Below are 23,467 nucleotides of genomic sequence, written 5' to 3'. Positions count from 1 at the left end.
TTTCTTAGTAAATGCAAATCGTCGTTCCCTGCCTAATAAGAAGCTGTACTTTCCTGGCGTCTCTCACAAACAGTTTTGCCTCGACTTACCACCCGAAAACCGATCTCATCGACACATGGCGTGGTTCATCTTCGGAAAAAACTAATTTTATAATAGAATTTGAGCTTTTAAATGGATCCATTTTTGCCAAAAGAATCATTTGCCTATCCTCGCGAGCAGTGATTTTTCATGGTCCAGCTTTTCTAGACACTTGATCAGAACTACCACGCTTATTGAAATAGACTGTAACATTGAATATCTTTTTATCGAACACTCTAAATGATTTGCAATTTTCCTGTAACTCCAGTTTTTGTCAAAATGTAAACTTAAAATTATTTTTCTTGTTGATGGGTCACGAATCTTACTTTTACCCATTTTTGCTGCAAAGTCAATTAATTTTCAGAAACTTTTAGATAGAATGTTTAAAAAATGGTGCAAATATTTATAGATGAAAAAAATATTGACGGCATTTTAATAGGTTTTGACTTTAGAACACTCGAAACATGCTGTTTCTAATTTGTTGTCCAGACTGAAAATACGTGGAAATCAGACTTCACCTAAAGTTGTTTGATTTTATTAATTTAAGCTAACGTTTGATTAAAATTAAGCAATTTATTATAAAACTAGATAAACGGGTGTTCTATTACATATGAAATAATGCTTAATCTCTAATACTTTAATACACAAATGTTAAATAAACTTGATGACTACTTCATCGTGTTACCTGTTTCTAATTAAACGTCCACCACTGTATGTGTAAATTGAATGTTATACTTGATTACTTACTATTATTAAACTTAATGTGGTAGTAGTGGTATTTTCTAATATTTTATACTAATGTATACCTTTCTATGTTATCTGTCAAGGGGTAATTGGAAAAATTATTACGTTTATACCGTCCCAAAATTTTGGAAATTGGAACAATTTACCAAAAATTATTACTTTTTTCCCATTTTAGATTATATTTTGAAATTTATGAATGTTTTAATGTCGTCATATCTGATATTATTATCATACTATTACTATGAAACATACCTAACTCTAATATAATAAATGTATAGTAAAATATATATAAAAATGTAGTCATAATATTGGCAAAATACCTATGAATTCGACTTTTATATTCGAATTAATATTGTAATCGATAATTATTAAAACTTGAAAAGAATATAAAAGCACAACAATTTATTATCTGTGTGTAGATAATGTGTAGGGAATTTATTTTCTCTCTCCTAAATGTACCTATTATAATTATTGAATTTGTTTATAATTTTTGTACATATCAAATATTTTATTTTATTATTAATAATGGTTGTAATATTTCACAATACTTGGGAAAATGTGAATAAAAATGAAAAAGGACTTATTGAACATTACTATGTATTTTTTCCTAAATGTTAATTCTGCTGTCAACTAAAAGCATATACATATGTATATTGATTTCTCTATTTTTTCTTTAATTTAATAAATGGATTAACTGAACTCTAGCTTTAAAATTTAATATGTTTAATTTCTAAATGTATAATACTCGCGTAAAATCAAACACTAGAAAATACTACGAGAAAACTTGATATTCAATGAATCAATTTAATTCCTACTTACAAATCATTTAAAACTTTTTATATAATATTTAAAGGTAAAAAATTAAGATTATTAATAGTTGACAGCAAATTTACAAGCAGTGGTTTGCGTTCTGAAAAGTATGTGATTCGAATTTGTCCTTTTTGAAAGGCATAATTGTTATTTTTATATTTACGATATTATATCGAATGAAATGTAAACAATTTGAATACATGAAAAATGTTAATACATAAGACGTAAAGTAATGCATTACACATCTACATGCGTAAATTTTAATTTGAACATCACCAAAATGGTCGACTTGTGATATTAAAATACGTAATTATTTTTCATATTGAAGAAATACAGTAAGTATGTAATTCGAACCGTTTTTGTAAATAATTTTTTTTTTTCAGATTACATATATGTATTGATATGAGAATCAAACATTTTGTAATTTCTTTCAATTTTTGTCAAACATACGCAGGATTAATGTTTCGAATAATCTGCAAAATTTTCTCTTAGCAGAAGAGCTAATATGCTGTGTATTCACGACAAAGGAAACGGTATTTAAAATGATAAAAAATAGCTATGATTTATATTTATATAAAATATAAATTAAATAATAATTAATTAATATTAATAATTATTTAATTAATATTAATAATTATTTTATATTTAATATTTGCCGTATTTCTGAGCTTGTGAATGCATGGTCTTAATGTACATTGATGTGTATTATTTCAAATACATATTGTGCTATTTAGCAGATTTAAACTAAAAGTACGTTTGAAATGTGTGAAACGGTAAAAGTTGTAGTATTTATTATAAGCCAGTTATAATTGGTTGTATCTTATTGCTCATGAATTTTAGTTATGGGAATGTATTCGGAAAATGGAAATAAATAAATGGTTTTCCGGAGTTTTGTGTTTTATTTTATATACCCAAATACACTAATAATATAAAGCTGAAGAGTTGGTTTAAAAGAGCTTACTCGGAAACTACTGAATTGAATTTAATCCATCAGGCCCCGGAATCACAGACACAATAGAATCTATTGTGTCGTGGCCCGATCGGGCCGCTCGGTGGTCAATGGGTTAAAATTCATTTGTGTTCTGTAGTGTATTCGTAAGAGTCTAGTCTAGAGAGACATATGCTGTACTGTAACCTAACCTAACACATTTTACGACAAATAATAAATATTGGTAGTTACAATGAGAAAGAATGTTTGAAAAAGTTATGTGCATCAGCGAGCTGTACTTAAAAGTTAAAACAGTCATAATGTCGTTGGAAAAACGGAATCAGTTCTTGTCTCTACTGGATAGGTTACATTTCTGTGGTTACATACCTAGTGCAAGCATTTGAAGTGGACAGCTATTGTGGCTGTATACTCGCATGACTAGCCTCGCTCAGGCACACCAGGCAAACTGCTGTCGACGCCGCTAAAAAGCTGCACAAGTGTACGAGTCGCATAGGTACTGCGTCTAATTGACATACGATTGCATTGCAGTTGGCTTACGATGATCTACTCAATTATTACGAGGATGACACTCGCATCATATGAATTACTGGCAGTTACAATAGAATCAGTTTACTATTCTATTACTTAGTCTGTGCTATTTACTACAAACTCGCCACTTGCTTGCCCCCACCACGCCACAAGCATTTTGCGTACTTACTTATCGCACAGATACGACCGATCTGGATATTGATGAAACTTGGTTTAGAGACCTTCCATTGATTTTGGTTTTTGTGATAAGTGATAAAATACCGTTTACATACATTACATACATACGTGAAATTTAGGGCACCTATCCTACAGCACCATGTAAGTTATGTACTAATTATTTCAGAATTTTATAAGCTCAATATTTTAATCTGTCTTTCTTTACCAAATGTACGACTTCATCGATGTGAATTGCGATGAACGATGCATTCAAGCATCGTATCTGCTATGAATACCTATTATTCATTGTTCATGTGTGTTTGATTTTCTCCACGTTGCAAAGAAACTATTTTATGTTATGAGTAGCTGTGCCGCGCGGTTTAACTCGCGGGAAAAATCGAGTATTTCTATAGCTCACGTGTTGAGGTGTTATTCTGATGTATAATATTATTAGGTTTAGGTACTGAAAATTATTTTCATCCAAGTTTTTTCGACAGAGTCAAACATCCATCCTTCGTGTGCGTTACCCAGGCAAAATGTTTTGCTTTAGAGAGATGAGACTTAAACAAATAATTAGTGTATCATGAGGAGCAATTTGTTTACTAATAGCAAAATTTGTTTGAATTGTAGTTTTTAAGTTATTTAAGAAAAACAAATTTTGCTGGAGTAACGTTTGAAACGTTACCCAGGCAAAATCGTCTTTCAAAAATTAGTTTCAGCACGGAACCAAATACATGAAAAGATAGCTTTTGTTGAGTAGTAAATGTTTATAAATAGCAAAATTTGTGTGTGGTATAGTTCTTTAGTTATTTAAGATTTTGCTGCGGTAACGTTTTGGGATTTCCCAGATCTCGAAAACGGCTCAACGCAGAAGTTTGAAAAAAATACCAATAAAAGACCTTAATTTGTTTAAATTTGTTTAATCATTAGTTTTTGATTTGGTTGACGTAAACCAATGTAATTAAATGGTTTCAAAAATCAGAAGAAGCGGGTTTACATGTAAACCAATACACTTATAACCAAATAAACAGCTGTAAAAAATACCCGTGGTTCGACGCTTGTTTACAGCAGACATTTTAGATTTCATACTTTACACGTTAAGAAGATAAAAACAAATTTGATTTATTTTAGACTGGTCGTACTTTAGCGATCGAATACGCAGTTCCCATAACATTAAGAAACATGGCATACTTTAAACAAATTAAAATGATTCATGAAAATTCTTTCCTGTTAATTTCAGCCTTGAATTACGGCTCTAATGAAAGTTATCTCAAAAACAAGAATATGTCAGCAATTCTCTAATAAGCCGACCAAATTGAAAAGGTCACGTAAAAGCGACTGCACCGTACGTACGGGTAATCTTCGCAAATTAGCAGCTTGGTAACCGATGTTTTGTACAGTTAAGCAGAAAAACGTTATTCGTGAAGCCGATTTTTTAATATTTTTTAAGTGCAGTACCATATTACACAATTTTTACTAGTTAATAAAAGTGTAATATCATAGTGTATAATTTATTGTATTATATTGTTGTTTTCTCATTTAAAAGTTTTGTGATTATATACATTTTTTATAGAATATGCTCGAAACCGTCCCTCATAAGGGCAAGAAATATAGGCAAGCCGATAATACATATTTTGTAAAAAAAAACATTAAATGTGCTTTGCACATTACACACACAACGCCGACTCAATTCCAACTCAAGTCACACTGTGGTATTGAAATATGAGCTTTATGTCGTGTTACTTAGAGTGGATATTTCAACATTAAGTTAAAAGAAGGTTACGACGCTTTGACAATGATTGGTTCACGGGTTATCCACCTGTGGCAGTCACATGTAATGTTAAAATATTCACTCTAAGTAACACGTAACAAAACTCAAAAATGTTGATGCTAAGGCAAAGCAATACATATAATTTGTATGAGACTGATTTTTTAAATAAAAATAATGAATCTTAACCATTTTATTATTTTAACTAACCTGACCAGAAAACTTTTGTATTCAACTGTACTAACAAAACATCTATATTATCCTGTTCATTTCAGATGGTTGCGCTTATGTATGGTGCGGTCGCTTTTATGTGACCTTTTCAATTTGGTCGGCTCATTAGAGAATTGCTGACATAATCTTGTTTTTGAGATAACTTTCATTAGAGCCGTAATTCAAAGCTGCAATTAACAGGAAGGAATTTTCAGGAATCATTTTAATTTGTTTAAAGTATGCCATGTTTCTTAATGTTATGGGAACTGCGTATTTGATCGCTAAAGTACGACCAGTCTAAAATAAATCAAATTTGTTTTTATCTTCTTAATGTGTAAAGTATGAAATCTAATATTTCTGATGTAAACAAGCGTCGAACCACGGGTATTTTTTACAGCTGTTTATTTGGTTATAAGTGTATTGGTTTACTTGCAAACCCGTTTCTTCTGATTTTTGAAACCATTTAATTACATTGGTTTACGTCAACCAAATCAAAAACTAATGATTAAACAAATTTAAACAAATTGAGGTCTTTTATTGGTATTTTTTTCAAACTTCTGCGTTGAGCCGTTTTCGAGATCTGGGAAATCCCAAAACGTTACCGCAGCAAAATCTTAAATAACTAAAGAACTATACCACACACAAATTTTGCTATTTATAAACATTTACTACGCAACAAAAGCTATCTATTCATGTATTTGGTTCCGTGCTGAAACTAATTTTTGAAAGACGATTTTGCCTGGGTAACGTTTCAAACGTTACTCCAGCAAAATTTGTTTTTCTTAAATAACTTAAAAACTACAATTCAAACAAATTTTGCTATTAGTAAACAAATTGCTCCTCATGATACACTAATTATTTGTTTAAGTCTCATCTCTCTAAAGCAAAACATTTTGCCTGGGTAACGCACACCCATCCTTCGTATTTAATATTTGTATAAGGTGTAGGATTATGATGTTTTTATAAGTAGGAATTTTGTGTTAGGAGATAAATAGTACTTAGGCATCTTTTTACTCAATTGTTTACGAGAAAATAGTGTATAGGGTTGATATTCAATGAAATCCACAGTTTCAAAGGATATTATTATGGCAATTCTGTTATATTTTATTCTCTCTATATATTTTACTAGCTGTGCTCCGCGGTTTCACCCGCATTGCTCCGCTCCTGAGTCCTGTTGGTCTTAGTTATTCAAATCGGACCAGTAGTTCCAGGGATTATTATAATATTAGTATAGATTTTTGTATTTTGTAAGGGACGTTTTTTCCATTATGGAAAAAAGCCCTTCAGTTCATACAGACACTAGGTTACAGATATGATAGGTAAAGGGAAAAATAAACGTAGTAAAAAAATAAAACCACCAATTTCACTTATATCGAGTGTATTTCTGGATAAATTGGTTACAAAATACTTATTCAACCGCCCGCTGGGTCCGAGCCGTTACAAGCAATTAGCCAGTTCTATCTCAAAATCAAAACTAGGCAATTGTATAAAAATCGTACCTTTTTACATCTAAATAGTATAAAAAGCCGACCGGCGTCACTTGTTTTCGATAAAAAAAATTAAAACGCACACGCGTCACTGTATTTAATTTAGTTTGAGCTTAACTTACTCTTTAGTTTATAGGAAAAATATATATAATAATTAGTATAATTTAAATTATTACTTAAACGATCCCTTATTAGCTAATTCAGTCGGCCTGTATCCTAATATAGCATTTTACTATATCTGTACAACACCGCCGACTAAGTTGACCGCTCATTTCTATTCAGAAGCAAAGGACAAACGTAAATATAAAAGAACCCATGCGTATCACTGTGTCGACGCGCCAAAATGTTTACACCATCTGACAGCTGTCACTTTTGTTTTTTTAATATTTTTTTTTTCAAAACCGGACAAAGGTCCGATTGTTCTTGACTAAAGTGAACCATGAAAAAAAATCTGACATTGTGAATTCTAAAATGGAATTCGGTATTGAAATGCTAAGAATTGTGGAAAACGTCAGTTCCGGTCACAGATTAAACGCGCAGATGGTGCATATTTCGTCGCGCACCACGTCGGTCGTAGCGTAAAGGTTAAATAAATGCTGATTATTATTTTATTGACGGTCGGTGGCGCGAAGTTTTTCTTCGACGGCCTCTTGGGAAGCCTCCGAGAGGTCAGTTGCTTGGATGTACTTTTGTACGCCGACCAGCGATTTCTTCAGTGCATCAAAAGAGCTGTGGACAAGAGACATGACATTTATTAGAAACATTTTAACCAATAAAATATGTTTAAAGGAGGGGCTTTCTTTTCATAAAACATTAAACAAATACTTTTAGACAAAATATGAAAACAAATTTAATACACAAAAAACGTAGAATCTTTAACGTCAACTCAACATAGGTCTTATCGCTTATAAACAACATTTATCCACGCAATCCAGATAATTGAGGCTTTCAAAAATAGTTAGGTGCGATTACGAGCTTAAGAAAATTAACAACATACATGAAAAAAAAAACTCTTCTTTTCACCAAAATATCAAACTACACTACAACTTAAAGCTTAACATGTTATAGTTATCGCTTATCACTAAAATTTACACCAGACCTAAAGAAAAATCCCTTTATTATAACACTAGCTGTGCCGCGCGGTTTCACCCGCATTACTCCGCTCCTGCTGGTATTAGCATGATGATATATAGCCTATATTACTCGTGGATAATGTAGCTTTCGAATGGTGAAAGAATTTTTAAAATCGGTCCAGTAGATTATGAGCCTATTCATTACAATCAAACAAACAAACAAAGTTTTCCTATTTATAATATTAGGCGCGGGTCAAACACAAGCGGCGCGGGCGCAGGCGTGCCATAAGCGCACCTCTTGAATCTGTTTTGCACCACGTGCTTCTTATACATTTTGTATGAAAGAATTTTGGACAGGTGTCGAGACGGCACGCCACGGTTGTGCCAAGGTTGCGCCGCCTTTCCAAAATTATTTCATACAAAATGCCAATAGCGCACCCGATGCACGCCGCGCCGCTTGTATATTATGTCCCGCGCCTTAGTGTAGAAAAACCCACCTAGAGTACAACATCTTCTTCTTAACCTTAGCGGTGTCCGGGCACCACGACATGAGGAACAGCTTCTGTTTCTTGCTCGCCTCCGATGTGCCTTGGCATTGGTGCGTGTACTCAAAGTCAAAGAGGCCGTATCTGGAAGTAAAAATAATTATTTTAGAAAATTGTATAAAAATACCACTGTATTAAACGATGATACCGAATTTTAGCAAGTAGTTTGCTAGCTTGTGTTATTTTGGTAAGATACAGTTACAGCCATTCGAACATACACGCATAAGAATGCGTGCATGTAATAGCTTATGTCAAATGCAAGGTTGGGATTTGTAAAAACAAAACCTATAGTTTTAAGGACCATTTTTACTATTGCTGATGATGCTCTTGATTGTCTATATTCTATTTAATATTATTTGAGGTAAGTTATAATAAATGTTTTGACATTTAAGATAGTATAACTGTATCTCATGCAAAAGTTATTCCAAATTTGAATACATAAATTACATCCTTGCGAAGCATCATCAAAATCCGTTCAGTGGTTTTATACATCCATATATTTGTACGAAACTTTGCGTTTATTTTACGTAGTGGGATAACAATTAAAACTCTACGACTATGTTAGTAGTAAAGTATGTGGTCTGAAGTTGTTTTTAAATAATTACTATTATAACCAACCTGCACTCCCCGGTGCCACCCTTCTGCAGGTCCTCGAGGAACTGATCGTACTCAGCGTTCCTCCCGCCAACGGTTTCCACGTCGATCTGTTTCTCGTCGCGAATGAAGAACACCACGTAGCGGTGCTTCTTGTCCTTCTTGATCTCTTCGTACGTGGTTTTGCACGCGTCCGATACTGTCACACCAGACGCCTGGAAATAAATGTTGAATACATAAATATACTGGAATATATGTATCGGGTAAAATGTATAGAATAAAAATTAAAAATATTTAGTAGATTTTTTTTTTTTTTTTTTTTTTTTTTTTCTTTCTATACTGCAACTTAGCCATCTGTTTATGTAAACAATAATCTAATATGGTCTCTGATTTTCATCTGTAAATATGTTTATAGAATGAGATTTGCATCCAGTGACGCAAATCTCATCATTTGTCTGCGAATCTTATCGCAAGATCGGGTATGCTATTTCTCTTCAGGCGAGAAAATCTCACAGTGCCCCCTCCCTTCAGTTCAGCAGCTAATTTATTTATATGGTGTCCCAATCTGCCTTGATATTTCTTGCTGTTTAGTTCTATTTCTTGCTTCACTGTGTGCAGGTTGAGATCTAAGTTCATATATTTATTGCTAATGTATGGTGGGATGTTGAACATAGCTCTCATAGTTTTATTCTGGAACCTTTCGAGAATTTCGATATTGCTATGGCTGGCTGTTCCCCAGAGCTGAATGCCATAAGTCCAGATTGGTTTTAGAATAGCTTTATAGATTTTACTGGCATCATTCAACTTTGACTTACGTCCGATTAGCCAGTACATACTACGTACTTTACAGTCTAGTTGTTTGCGTTTGGTCCATATATGTTTACGCCAAGTAAGACGACGGTCAAGATGCATTCCCAGATATTTTGCGTCATCTGATTGTGGGATCTCTTTGTTCATAAGTTTCACAGGTGGACAGGTTTTCGTTCTAAGTGTGAAAGTTACTTGTACTGATTTATCTGTATTAGCCTTCATGCGCCATCTATCAAGCCACTCTTCGATGCGGGTAAGGTGATATTGTAGTTTAACTGAAGCAGTATCAGGGTTTTCGTTTGTAGTTAGAATAGCCGTATCATCTGCGTACGTAGCAGTAATGGTGTTGGGATCAGTTGGTATATCTGATGTGTACAAAAGATAAAGTACGGGACCAAGTATGCTACCTTGAGGTACTCCTGACTTAATTTCATGCATGTCTGATATATCAGAATTATATTTTACTTCGTAGCATCTTTTAGCCAGGTAAGAATTTAGTAGTGGGAAGAACGAATGTGGGAGCATTTTTTTAATTTTGAAAAGAAGCCCGTCATGCCACACTTTGTCGAACGCTTGGCTTATATCTAGAAAAACTGCGCAACAATATTTTTTACTTTCCATCGCTCTACCTATAACATCCACCAGCCGATGTACTTGCTCTACGGTGCCGTGCCCTTCTCTAAAACCGAACTGATGAGTTGGTATTATCTTTGCTAAATGTTCTTGCATTCTGTTTAGGATAATCTTTTCCATTAATTTTCCAATAACAGGAAGCAGACTTATAGGTCTATATGAAGACACTTCATGAGCTGGTTTACCTGGCTTCAGGATCATAATCACCTGTGCTATTTTCCACTGGCTTGGGTATACGGATAATCTTAAGCATGCATTGAAAATAGTGAGTAAGAATAATATTCCCTTTTTTGGGAGATTTTTTAGTAGGGTAGCATCAATGAGATCATATCCAGGACATTTACCTTCTGAAAGTTTCATGATTTCCCGCTTAAGCTCCCTAATTGTCACGTGTTTTAGTGGTAAGCACATTTGCATAGGTGAGTTCAAGTGATTTTCTACTTCATTCCCAAGACATCGGGTACTACATGGATACGGTTCGAAAACATTATGCAAGTAATTAGCAAAAGTGTTAGCTTTTTCGCTGTCAGAGCGAGCCCAGGATCCTAAAGGTGTTTTTAATGGAGTTATTGGCTGCTTGGGACGCTTTAGGTATTTTGTAGCCTTCCACAAAGAATAATTCGTGTCACTTGAATGTGTCAGTCCTGCCAGATACGATTGGAGATTCTCGTTTACCGACTCTTTAATTAATGTTTTCAGACGTTGTGAGGCTTTATTGAACGCGGTCTTATCATTGGGATAGTGAGTGTTTAGCCATATTTGGCGAAGTTTACGTCTTTCCTTAATGCAGTCTTTGATCGACAATGGGTAAACATGTTCTTTGACTTGTTTCGTTTTATGATGGGATGTGGACTTGTATGCTGCTTCATGAATTAATTGATTTAGTGCTTCTATAGCTTGTTCTACCTCATCGATTGTTTTCATTCGGACCCTAAGTTGTATGTTCGACGTGATTATGTCCTGATATTTGTCCCAGTTAGTGCTCCTGTTGTATATTTTAGATTGGACTTCTATTAAAATGATCTTACCACATATATTGAGGACAACTGCAGAATGATCTGACAAGAGATCCACGTCGGATTCGGTATTTGTATTGTTAATGGCAATATTTTTGGATATGAAAAAATCCAGCAGGTCAGGTGTTTTATGTTTATCAGTTGGCCAGTAGGTGGGTGCGCCAGCGGACAAACATTCAAGGTTTAAATCCTTTACTACTTGGTAAAGCTGTCTCCCTCTAGTTGTTGTTAACCTAGAACCCCAGAACTGATGTTTTGCGTTCCAATCGCCTCCAGTTACAAAACGATGTCCAAGAGTACAGAAGAAGTTTTTGTAGTCTTCTCTAGTTATCTGGTGTTTGGGCGGACAGTAAACTGCAGCTAGTGTGATGTCCGAGCTTGTATCATTAACTTTAATAAGAGTGGCTTGAATTTTGTCAGTGGAAAATGGTTCCTGTGGGTAATGTTTTATATTCGATTTTACGAGAACTGCCGTTCCTCCATGTGCATTTCCTGATGGATGATTGGTGGTATAAATATTATAGCCCTTAACTGAGACATAACTTTTGGTTGTGAACCTTGTTTCTGATATTAAAGCTATATCTATGTTTTTCGTGAGGAGATAATGTTCGAGCTCTAGTCGCCGTGCGACTAGTCCGTTGGCATTCCATGTGATTATTTTAAGGGTAGGATGATTTGTTTATTTGGCTGCTGATAAGCTGGATAAATCGATCCATCATGTTGTCTACCATGTTAAGCATCATGGTTTGAATTCTGTTAAACATTTGTTCTAAGATGTCACCAAGTTGTTGCATTTGAATTGGCTGGTCTGTGTTATTTTTATTGTCTGTTTTGTTTTTCGTTATGTCTAGATATGTTGCGGAAGTTCTATTATAGGTTTTAAAGGTTTTTGGCTGTGGTTTAACACCTTCAGAAATACGTTTTGTTGGATCCATACTTTGATGTGTTTGTTTTGGTTGTATTTTAAATAGGTGTTCTTTATACTGTTTATACTTTATGCATCCCCTGTAACTAGCAGGATGTTTTAGCTGGCAATTAGCACAAGTTGCTTCCGTATCTCTTGTTTTGGTACAACTAGTGGTTGGATGGTCTTGCCCACATTTGACACATCTGAATGGTCGATAACAATGATTTTTTGAATGTCCAAATCTTTGACATCTTTTGCACTGCAAGATTTCTCTTTTTTTATATGGTGGTTCAAAAGATACTTTCATGTGGTTTAAGAATTTCAGTTTGAATATATCCTTATTGTTTGGTTTTGGCTCCAGGTCTACATAAAAGAGGGGTAAGGGTTCTTTTGATAGTCTGTGGCGCACATTTACTAGTTGCCTTACTTCATGTCCATGGGCCTTCAATTCCTCTTTTATTTCCGATAAATCCTCTGAGCAATGAAGGCCTCGTAAAACAACTCTGTAAGGTTTTTCACTCTTTAGCATGTAGGTATAATGACTTATGTTGTCCGCGATGAATTTTTCTCTTATTGATTTGTAAACATCTATATTTCCAGGCATTATTTTCACAATATGTCCCGACCTTAGTGTGGTCATAGTGTAATTTTCTACTGTAGCTATTTGCGACAATAGGGTTTTGAGTGAGCTAATATCTAGAACCCCCGTTACAAAGATTGGTTCTGGCTTTGGTGGCTTTTCTAAATCCTTATCATTAGTTTTATCTTCTTCATTGTCTAGTATTTCAAACTGGTTTTGTGTTGGAATGGCATATGCCGTCACATTTGTCTTTTTGTTTGCATTTTCCGTCTCCGGAGATGTTGTTTCCATTCTTTTTCTTTTAGCTTGAGGTATTTGGTCTCGTTGCCAGGTTTTATTTTTGTCTTTTGTGTTAAATAGTAAATCGTTAGTATTAATTTCCTGCGGTATGGAACCGACGGAGTTGCTTCGTGTTTTTATAAATAAACTTTTGTGGAAAGTTTGTTGAATCATAGTTGGATTAACATTAGTTTTGGTTTTTGGGGTAAGTTTGCTCATTTTGTTCCCACGAGTATTGGACGAAATAACAGGTCACTTAGGGGTGACGCCATTCCCTAAGAAGGCAGAATACAACTACGTTTGCCAGGTCCGTAGAGGTTGGCGCTAATGCTGTTCATCCATACAGCCATGCATCCATTTGGCACGTTTCCCACCATTGGATTTGGGTAATTTTTGAAGAGGTTTTCTTCCTCGCGGTCCGGGCAATTAAGCCAAGACCCCCGTTCCTGGTTAAGAATCCAGTAGTTTACGGCTTGGAGAGGTCATTTCCTACCTCTGATGTTATCTGCAGCTTAAGATCTGCAGTATCAGGTTATTTACCGCCGCCCGAGACCCGGCGTTGTCGTTCGATTGGCGCCACCCAGGGGACACGTATAGGGTTGTGGTTAGGGATTTCCTATGGACGCGAACGACTTCATCCCCCAAATTATATTTTATCCCCCAACTTATATTATATTTAGTAGATAGATTTATTGTTTTACGTGCAAATTAAGCTTGCTTTTTCACCAGAGATGTGCTATGCTAATGTTGCTGTGGATGTATATCCACCAATCATATTCTTTGATGCATACAGGGGTCCTATTATGGCCTCTTATTGCCAGTCAGTTTACGCCGTCAATTGAACTGACTGGCAAATTCATATGATACCATAATTAACCATGGCTGGTTATTGCGATCATAATACGAATTTGCCGGTCATTTCAATTCACGGCGTAATCTGTCTTATTTGAAATATGTACTAGAAATATTATAATTAACATCCTACATAGACTAAGGAATTGTGACCTTTTGAAAAGCAGCTTTTTATTATTTCTTGTAGTCTATTTTATGGCGAAAAGTTACACGAAAGAATATAGTTTTTTTTATTAACTTGCGGTGCTCATTGTCCAATTCAAATATGATTAATAAACTGGCCAAAAAACACGTTTTAATCCACACACGAGTCGAGCCAGTAAATTGTTAAGCGTGACATAATAACGCAGCTGCCGTTCCATTTTACGGGTAATTTTAGATACTAAGTGGTCGTATTTTGTCCAGCAAATGCTGGATCGTTTAAAATTCACTCGTGTTCATTAATGACGACAATCTTTCTAAATTAATTATGAAAATTAATATTTCATACATTGATTTATTGTATACGGGCTCGTTTACGAAAGCTTAAATATTTATCATACTGAAAATACAGAGACAAACGAGAAATTAACGTTTGCATATAAATTAAATAAAGGGGTTTTTAAATAACAACCCATAATACATAATTTTATTATATTCCCCTTTACTTTATTCCCCGAAGGCAACCGAAGGGGTGATGTCACATCTGTTGTCGATTCAACTTTTGTTTCGCTTATCTCAGAGATCCTAATGCATTAATCGAATCCACTTTGCATATTTTTTGTGTACATTTCATCTATTGTAATGTATGCTTGTTAATGGATGGTTATTTTAGTTCTAATGGACGAATTGGACTCTCTTTATAAAAGTGTTAAATGTAACGCGGAATTAGGAATATTTTTAAATATATTAGATAAAGTTTGTTACTAGGTAGATGCTGTATTAAAAGTTTACCTTTACAAGGTATTGATAATGAATACGAAACATCTTTCATACAATATCATACTCCCTCCTTAATAAATTGAAATTTCCCATAGAAAATTCCCTTTCAACCATCGAAATAGGTCAAGTACGATCAAACAAAATCACCACTTACTAAATACATTCTAAAAATAACACTACAGAAATAACTGTTCGTGATGATAACCTTCATAGAGATATTCACACGACATTTAGGGGACTTTCAATTGAACGAACTTTCGCATTTCACGACCTCTGAAGTGCATTTTTCTCTTGATAAATACTTCATGACTCAACCGATTTATGTTCCGTACGTGAAAGGTCATGAGGAGATTCGACCTAATTCAAAACGTGATACGGTTTATTTTACAATGCAAATTTCATGTGGTAGAGTAGTGAATTAATGTTATTTAGTGTTGAGAGGAGTTGCAGAACGATCATGTATAGTTTGAAGTCAGTGTTTATAAACTAATTCTGATCCATACAGATGCTGTCGAATATAATAAGCTATGTGACTAATTGTATGTCGCATTTCATAATGATAAAACCTAACAATGCTATATTTTTATCCTTGCTTTACCTGTAATATGCCCGGGAATTACATCTAAGTTTATTAAACCCTTTAGTCGTGAATCGTGATAGACACACCAAGATCCAGTCATCTTCATGACTTTTACATTTATTTTATTAGTAGCATTTACAGACAAAGGACATTATTATCGGATCGATAAGAGTCAAGTTACATAAACATCCTTATAATGGTGATTGGACAAACTCGTAGAACTGACGTAGATTTATTGCAGATGTCGAGTAAAAACTTGCATTGCATCTTATAAAGTATCGATTGCAAATGCAGTTAGGTTTTTAACCGGTAATTGGCTGCGTTTCAAGCGAGCTTATCAGTCATCATTCGTTTTCTCTTTCGACTGAGTCTAGACGGAGATGGGGTCAATATTCTACCAGAGTAAGATTCTAAATTAATTTAATTATTTCATGTAACTGATAGTTCATAAATATGCTTTATCAGTTTCAAATGAAAAATAATGACTTAATTAAATTGATAATAAATCATTTTGATATAGGTATTGGATTGCTAGAGGTCCGTTCTTCGTACATAGAAATAACTGAAACTTAGTATTTATTTAGTTTCTATTATTTATATCTTATTACATAAGCAAAACGAATGTCTTTATTAATGCCCAAACACCATAAATATTGGGTAAAGAATTCCCAAGAAATCGCTGATAACAGGCAATATCTAGAAGCTAATCATGATTATTAACATACAAATCGACACTTCTAGATAAAACAAAAATAAGTGTCGTATTTAATTGAACAAATGACACGCAAGCTTTCTAAATGTAATCTCATTCACAAAACAATGATTATTCTAAAACTGAGACGTATGGCATACCACTGCGTTGCTTCGAAATAGACTAGAGACATTGGCCGTTGGTTAATTATAGTCGCCGCGTTGCACGTGTTACAGTTGAGAAGAATTTTGTTGCATTTGAGAATCAACTGGTTTGCAATATTATCGTTGATGAGGTTCAAATTAACGTGTTGCTAACATGTTTTGATAATGGATTTTTAGTATAGACAGGGTGGGTAATTGTGAACAGGGGCGATTGTAAACAACTAACAAGATTTTTTTTCTATAATTAGTAAGATGAATTTCCAAACGTTTGAAAAACCAGAATCCGATCTATAAATGAAATATTTTTTACAGTTGTAAGTAGAGTTATTTAGAATTGTAATTTAGGTATTAAAAGTGTAAGTGGAGTTGTTTTCAATCACCCCTGTTCACAATTACCCACATTGATCCTATATTTTGTGCGGTAAATGGTAGGTAGATCTTTTAATACTTTGATCTCGACATATTATATAGGATATAGTCTGCTGGTGAAGTTCCTGTGATATTTTGAATGAGGTTAAAGAGCAGGGTGATTAAACGATGATAACTTTACAGAGAATCTCAATGAATTTGCCAAAATTACTTTATTACAAGAGCAATAAGTAACGTAGGATATAGTTTAAATACCTACATCGATTTTCATAAATACTTGATAAAAGTTGTGAGTTCGAATTAATACCTACAAATAATATCACCCAAATGTTTTAAAGTTGCACACTATCAAATCAAAGAATTCTTATTTCTTGTCTTGCATGTTAAATAACAAGTTTCCAACATTATAATTTTAATTAGTATAATGCTCTTATGTCTAACGGCACCGGGAAGATGCTGCAGAGAAAGTGTTTATCTAAGTTTAGAATATACGTAATTTATAGCTATTTATATCGATTTTCCCAAGGTATAATTAACGTTACTGCAACCACACGCATTATAGTCTTTAACCTTGATATGATATATTCACGCCAAGGTATGGTTTCACACGATCGGCATTCAACGTGAATCGTGATGTCAATTTTAATTTCTGACTCATTTAATCATAGACATTCTTCCGGTATAGGGAAAATATTACAGGTCAATAGCAAATTATTTGCGATGAGACATCCGTTTTTCGCGAAAATAAGTCATATTTTATATCCTGCAAGTATGACTGTTTTGAGTTACTTGATGTCCTTATACTAAGCTTGCCCTGAATTATAAGGGCAGTTAATTATATGATATTTATCGTAACTTTCCAGATAATTTGAGGGGTGTTATGTGATGATACGAGTATGTTATAGCATAAGATAGGTTGTATAACGGTCAATAAAATGCTACAGGAAGATTCAAGTCTTCATAGGAATTTTAACGAGACCCTAGTCTTTTACTGTAGAACTTGATCTTAGTATCCAGAGATTGCAGTAAAATGCATAGATACCTCATTTATTACGTTTAATTTTTTTCTGAGTAACATTATTTACTGAAAATTGGTATTAAACATCGGTCTCTCACAGACAAATATTAGCGTATGGTGGACAATATGAGACTCACGGAAACTTCACAATGGTAATAAAAGTAAAATTAGATTGTGACGTACGCGACTCCCCCGCCTACGTTGTGACGAAGTTATCTAAATCAATTTATTTTTAAAGTTCATTTATACGGTTTATTACAGACATAAAACTGACTTCTCTTGTAGATGTGTATTATGTATATGTTAGTAATTAGGAGCAAAATAAGTAGGTAGATAATGAAGACGATGCATCTGAATTGATAATCGAAGTTAAAATGAACTTTGGCCGAACGGTAAATCTGCATTTCAAACTAGAACTGTGTCGTAAAATGTATTCATTTCGAATATGCGGCATGAAATTAATTATTGGAAGTTCACACGAAGTGAAATTTATGTAGGACGTAGGTAGTGAGTGTTTTAAATTTTAATAAATGTTCTTTTACACATTCTGTAGTATTACACTGAATGTATTTATTAAAGGGGTTGGTTGGCGTATCTTGCAGTATCTAAAAATCGATACATGTAAAACAGTAATTTACTTGGTTTCAAAACCCGCATTGCGTCTTGCAGTCTGCACGTATAAAACGCAGGATAAGATCTATATTTGTGAGTAGAGAAAAGACATTTATCTCTTGAGCAAGTTAATCGAGCAGAAGAAAGATAACGAACTGATCTCGTTAAAATTTATGTGTTAGGTTAGGTTATGTTCACGAGTTTCTTTGAGTAATCAAATTGTTGAGGGGTTGCAATTGTAACGTAATGAAAACCCCTCTAATGTAGGTGCTTAAATCGTAAATTTAAGAACGTTTCAAAGCGATGTTTTTTACATGGGGATTTGTACTAAGCGCTAAATGTAGATATTTTGGAGAATCATGAAACTTATTTTTTATAGAAAAGTTTGAAACGAATTAATAAACGTAAAATTTACCATCTAACAGAGATTAAGCTATTCCTCAAGTAAATAACGGACTATATCAAAAATAATAACTGTAGAACTGCAATAATTCAGACTGGAGAAAGTTCATATCTACTTATTGACGAATATTAAGTATGTATACAGTATAGACACATAATTGATAGAATTGCAACGTAATTCGAATGCAAACGATCACCACGTCATCTATCTGACATTTGTCACCAGGGTACTTCCGAGGGTGCAGGAAGCAGGGGTCAACGACCTCCATCGTCGAGATGTGACGTCGGGTTCGTTGACACTAGCGCGCTTAATAAAAATAAATAAATTTACTACAAATGTAGTGTACTTATCAGACACTTGATATAAACAATGTCTGCTGTGACCTTCGTGTTTTTGTACAGATTAGTGACAGTGAATATTGTCTAATTGGATTAGAAATTAAGCTTTGTGTTAAAAAGACATACAATAAAATCAATATATTATTTATCATGATAGCATACACAATAAACATCTTTAATCTTCTTCTTATATATAAAAATGAATCGCAAAATGTGTTGGTAAGCGCATAACTCGAGAACGGCTGAACCGATTTCGATATTTCTTTTTTTATTATATTCCTTGAAGTACGAGGATGGTTTTTATGTAGAGAAAACGTAAATATGTACCACGGGCGAAGCCGGGGCGGACCGCTAGTTAGAAATGAAATTAACATTATGTGTCAAAAAGATATAAAATTAAATCTGCATAATCAATACATAATTAATATTTGCAGAACTACCATTTTCAGTAATTAGAAAAAGATAAAACCGTAAATTACATGATTTCACAAATAATTTGATTATACCGTATTAGCTTCAAAATATCAAATGCTCACCAATTAACTGTTGTGAAAGTTTTCAGACAGTTAATTACCTCTCACGTTTTACAAATTTCATTTCTTCTGTACAATCCTAGTATTGTAGCAAAAAATAAAAATTGGTTGTTCTGAGTTTTTGTGCAGATTAATTTACTGTTTCAATTTTGTCCTACTAATATTATAAATGCGAAAGTTTGTGAGGATGTGTGTGTGTGTGTTTGTTACTCTTTCACGCAAATATGTACTAATGAACTGATTACAATTAAATTTAGCATACATATAGAGGGTAACTTGGATTAATACATAGGATATTTCGGTTTTATTCCGGAAATCCCATGGGAACGGGAACTATGCGGGTTTTTCTTTGAAAACGCAGGCAGAATGCTAGTATATAATAAAATGTATCATATTTTAACGGTCAGGTTATCTATACTTTTCTGATACAATTTCACACAATTAAGAATATGTGTACTCAGTGTTATCTTATTAGATATCTATTAAACTTGGCCTTCAGTTGATTAACATAGATTTTTAAATTCTAATATATTAAAGTTCATTATATAGTGAAGTAGGATATAAAATATAACATATTGGAGTGTTACAAAATATATGGTATGTGTCATTATTTTTTAGGGTCAATCATTATTGATAAATAATTATATTAGGTTTTCATCACAGGCAATTATTTATTACCAAGTACCTAATTGAGTGTATAGAGATGTAAAATTTAAGACCAATAGGGAACTTTTTAAGTGGTTTTATTATGTCACTAGCCGCTCCGCGCGGTTTCACCCCCGTGGCTCCTCTCCTGTTGGTCGTAGCGTGATCGTATATAGCCTATAGCCTTCCTCGATAAATGAGCTATCTAACACCGAAATAATTTTTCAAATCGGCCCAGTAGTTCCCGAGATTAGCGCGTTCAAACAAACAAACAAACTCTTCAGCTTTATAATATTAGTATAGATGGTCATAGAGTTATTTATCACAAGTTGCTAACTATAACTATTACTGATGCAGCATACCCATAAGAAACCTTCTGTGGATTTGGGCAATATGAAGCTTAGTTTAATTAATTGGTGTAGGAATGGTATTAGTAAGAATTTAATTTGTACAATAATATAACTTAAATTTGAATATATCCTTTAGTGAAATTAAGTTCTGGTCAATGTAAGATATTTGTGTGTCAATTGGATCAGATATGGAAAACCTACATCATAATTTTAATGTATAAGTTGATGTGTTTGAAGAAAAATGAAATATCATTTACAAACAACACCATTGTATTTTAATGATAAATGGTAATAATAAAATACATATCTGTTTGGTAATCATTAAAATAAACAGGATATACAATTAACATGTTCTGAGTACTCAAATTATCTCAAACACTTCAATCAATATAATCCTTACTAGCCTATCATATTATATGAATAGGTATTAACTCATTTATGTATTTAGCATTTTCAATACAAGATAAGACCATGAACAACATTACCATATTACTGAGTCAGGAGTCACCGAAATCTTTTGGGTGATTCATCTCAGTGACTCATGTAAAACAAGTTACAATCAATACATAAAAGGAAATCGCCATAGGCGAGTACAGGGTTCGATAAAGACGTAACCTTGACACTGATCGATCATAACCCTTAGCCTGTGCGTTTACGCCCATCCTAGTCACTGTACCCACCACCCACGAAGGTCAACCGTTCAATGTGGTACATGGACGTTACAGATATATGCCTTCGTCTCAACTAGAACATATTTCGACGAAAAAACTGGTACGATAGCGGCCTTTAACTATATGACAAGCTACCGGCCTATACCCATATAAGGCTAAACTGTAAAGCGACTGCGCGGCGTTGCGGCGTTCCGGAGTTCGTTGCCCTCGACACAACCAAAAGTTTATGATAACGCGAATTTATCGTCCTGCTAGTGACGTCTCCATACTAGCCGTCATAAAAGGCGTTATGGATAGCTAACCTTTAGTGAAATATAACACCGTTCTACTAAACGTGTATCCATTCCATAACTGCCATGTCCTTCGCGGGACGTCAATCATGGTCTAAATGCAATGTGGAATACGACACGTGGCATAAAATCACTGAACGGTGACAACTATTTCTTCGAAAAGGCGTGCGAACTGGGCAGAGGGTTGTGCAAAATAATATGGCCGATGGCGGCACCGGTCATACGTCGCTATATTACCTTGTAACTGCGCCATTACTAACATTCTCACTGTGTCCAATAATATTTAACACAACAAATCGATAAAACACTTCAATTTATTTTCATCACTTACCATTTTTTGATGTTATACACGTAAAAATTCCACCACTAACTTCACCGAGTTCACGACAACGGCGACCGGAACGACACTGAACCGGAATGTTGGCTATACGTTTTTACGCGACGTCCAATGAGCGCATGTGTCAAAATTGTACAAGATAGTCAAAACACTTTTTTATAAATTCGTACTGGAATATTTTACAATTGAAAAAATCAAATTTATTACGTATTGCTTTAAATAAATATTTTATAAATATCTATTTATATCACAAACTTAATTCAGCGTATTTTAAAAATTAGTCTTTATTTAGAAATGTCACTCAAGGCGACAACTGTTTAAAATGTTCTATCTCCGTTGCTCACTGCGATGTTTCTATATTTATTTCTATTAGATGATAAATTTAAAGGAGCGGTGCCAATGATAAGATATTGTATGAAAAAATATGAGCGATTCCAACTCGTACTCAGAAGTATTATCACTAGTTTTTACTTTTGATAACCACTTGATAAGTGACTCACTGATGACGACGACATTTTAACCAATCAAAATTCAGTATTGAATAGATGTCCATATATGGACTGGCGGAAACTGCACCGGCTCAGACCGGCTCTCAAAGATTTGTATTTGAATCTTAGCGGGAAGATTATAAACTACATATTTCATTGCTTTATCAGACCGTATAATATGGTTATTCAATGAAATAAAGTATTATGATAATTACACATCAGAAACAATGTATACCAGTTTCTATGTGTGTGTACATTAATGTCAATTAATAAGTGCAATTATTATAATTTTGGCTGTTTCATTAAACATAATAAATTTTGTTGTGGTTTGTTTTTATTTCAATTTAATTATTTTTTGCACTGTTTAAAAAAAATATATAAGTAAATAATAATTGTTAAGAGATTTATGATCTTAATTGCACGCCTCATAAGCGAAGCGTTGAGGTGGGTACTACTGTCACTTCGCGCAAAACATCTGATTTTTCAAACTTAAAATGTTTTCATGTATCATACTTGTAAGCCATGCTTGTAAGGAAGAAGTTTTATGAAACATTTTGCTCGAGTTTTCAGTGCTGTATGTGTAAGATAATACATACACACACATAATAAGAAAAAACACTATTTTTAACATTCATGATATTTTTGATGTCATTTTTGTTATTTAAACTAGTTAAAAAACAGTTTAAAAAAGTTCTGTCTTGGACGTCCGTGTGTCTGTATGTGCGGAGGATTTTCTTGTTAACACGATAGCGACCGAAATACTTTACTAATCGAGTCTTTTTTTTTCTCTTACGCTTGAGTATGCTCAGGAATAGAACCCTTTCATTTTTCAGGGTCTGATTCGATGTGGTTTAATTGTTATTAAATAAACAAAAATAATAATTAATAAATAATTATTAAAAAAAATTATGAGGCGTGCACTTTTGGATTTTTTTTTTAATTATTTACATAAGAGAAAAAAATCACGAGCTAGATTTTAAGGCAATTTTTTTTTAAATACAAGCAAGGGAGCGGCTCCAGCTTAAATTTTTAAAATTT

The 23,467-nt window shown here is 33.7% G+C and overlaps 1 protein-coding gene across 1 annotated transcript; it reads right to left on the bottom strand.

The window, feature by feature from the left end:
• Positions 1-6,604: 6,604 nt before the first annotated feature.
• Positions 6,605-22,094, bottom strand: tsr (Cofilin/actin-depolymerizing factor homolog tsr). Its single transcript, XM_090117195.1, has 4 exons — positions 21,936-22,094; positions 8,967-9,157; positions 8,301-8,432; positions 6,605-7,459 (listed from the first exon to the last, which is right to left on the bottom strand). Exons 1-4 carry the CDS (start codon positions 21,936-21,938, stop codon positions 7,339-7,341), a joined length of 447 nt encoding a protein of 148 aa, XP_089973321.1. The 5' UTR covers positions 21,939-22,094; the 3' UTR covers positions 6,605-7,338.
• Positions 22,095-23,467: the final 1,373 nt, after the last annotated feature.

This window comes from Colias eurytheme, chromosome 27 (assembly GCF_061535395.1).
Source record: "Colias eurytheme isolate Ceu_HAF_F1 chromosome 27, ilColEury1 Martin Lab GWU primary, whole genome shotgun sequence".
NCBI lineage: Eukaryota > Metazoa > Arthropoda > Insecta > Lepidoptera > Pieridae > Colias > Colias eurytheme.
The sequence above is the reverse complement of the archived record's forward strand: the minus strand, read 5'-3'. Positions and strand labels throughout refer to the sequence as shown.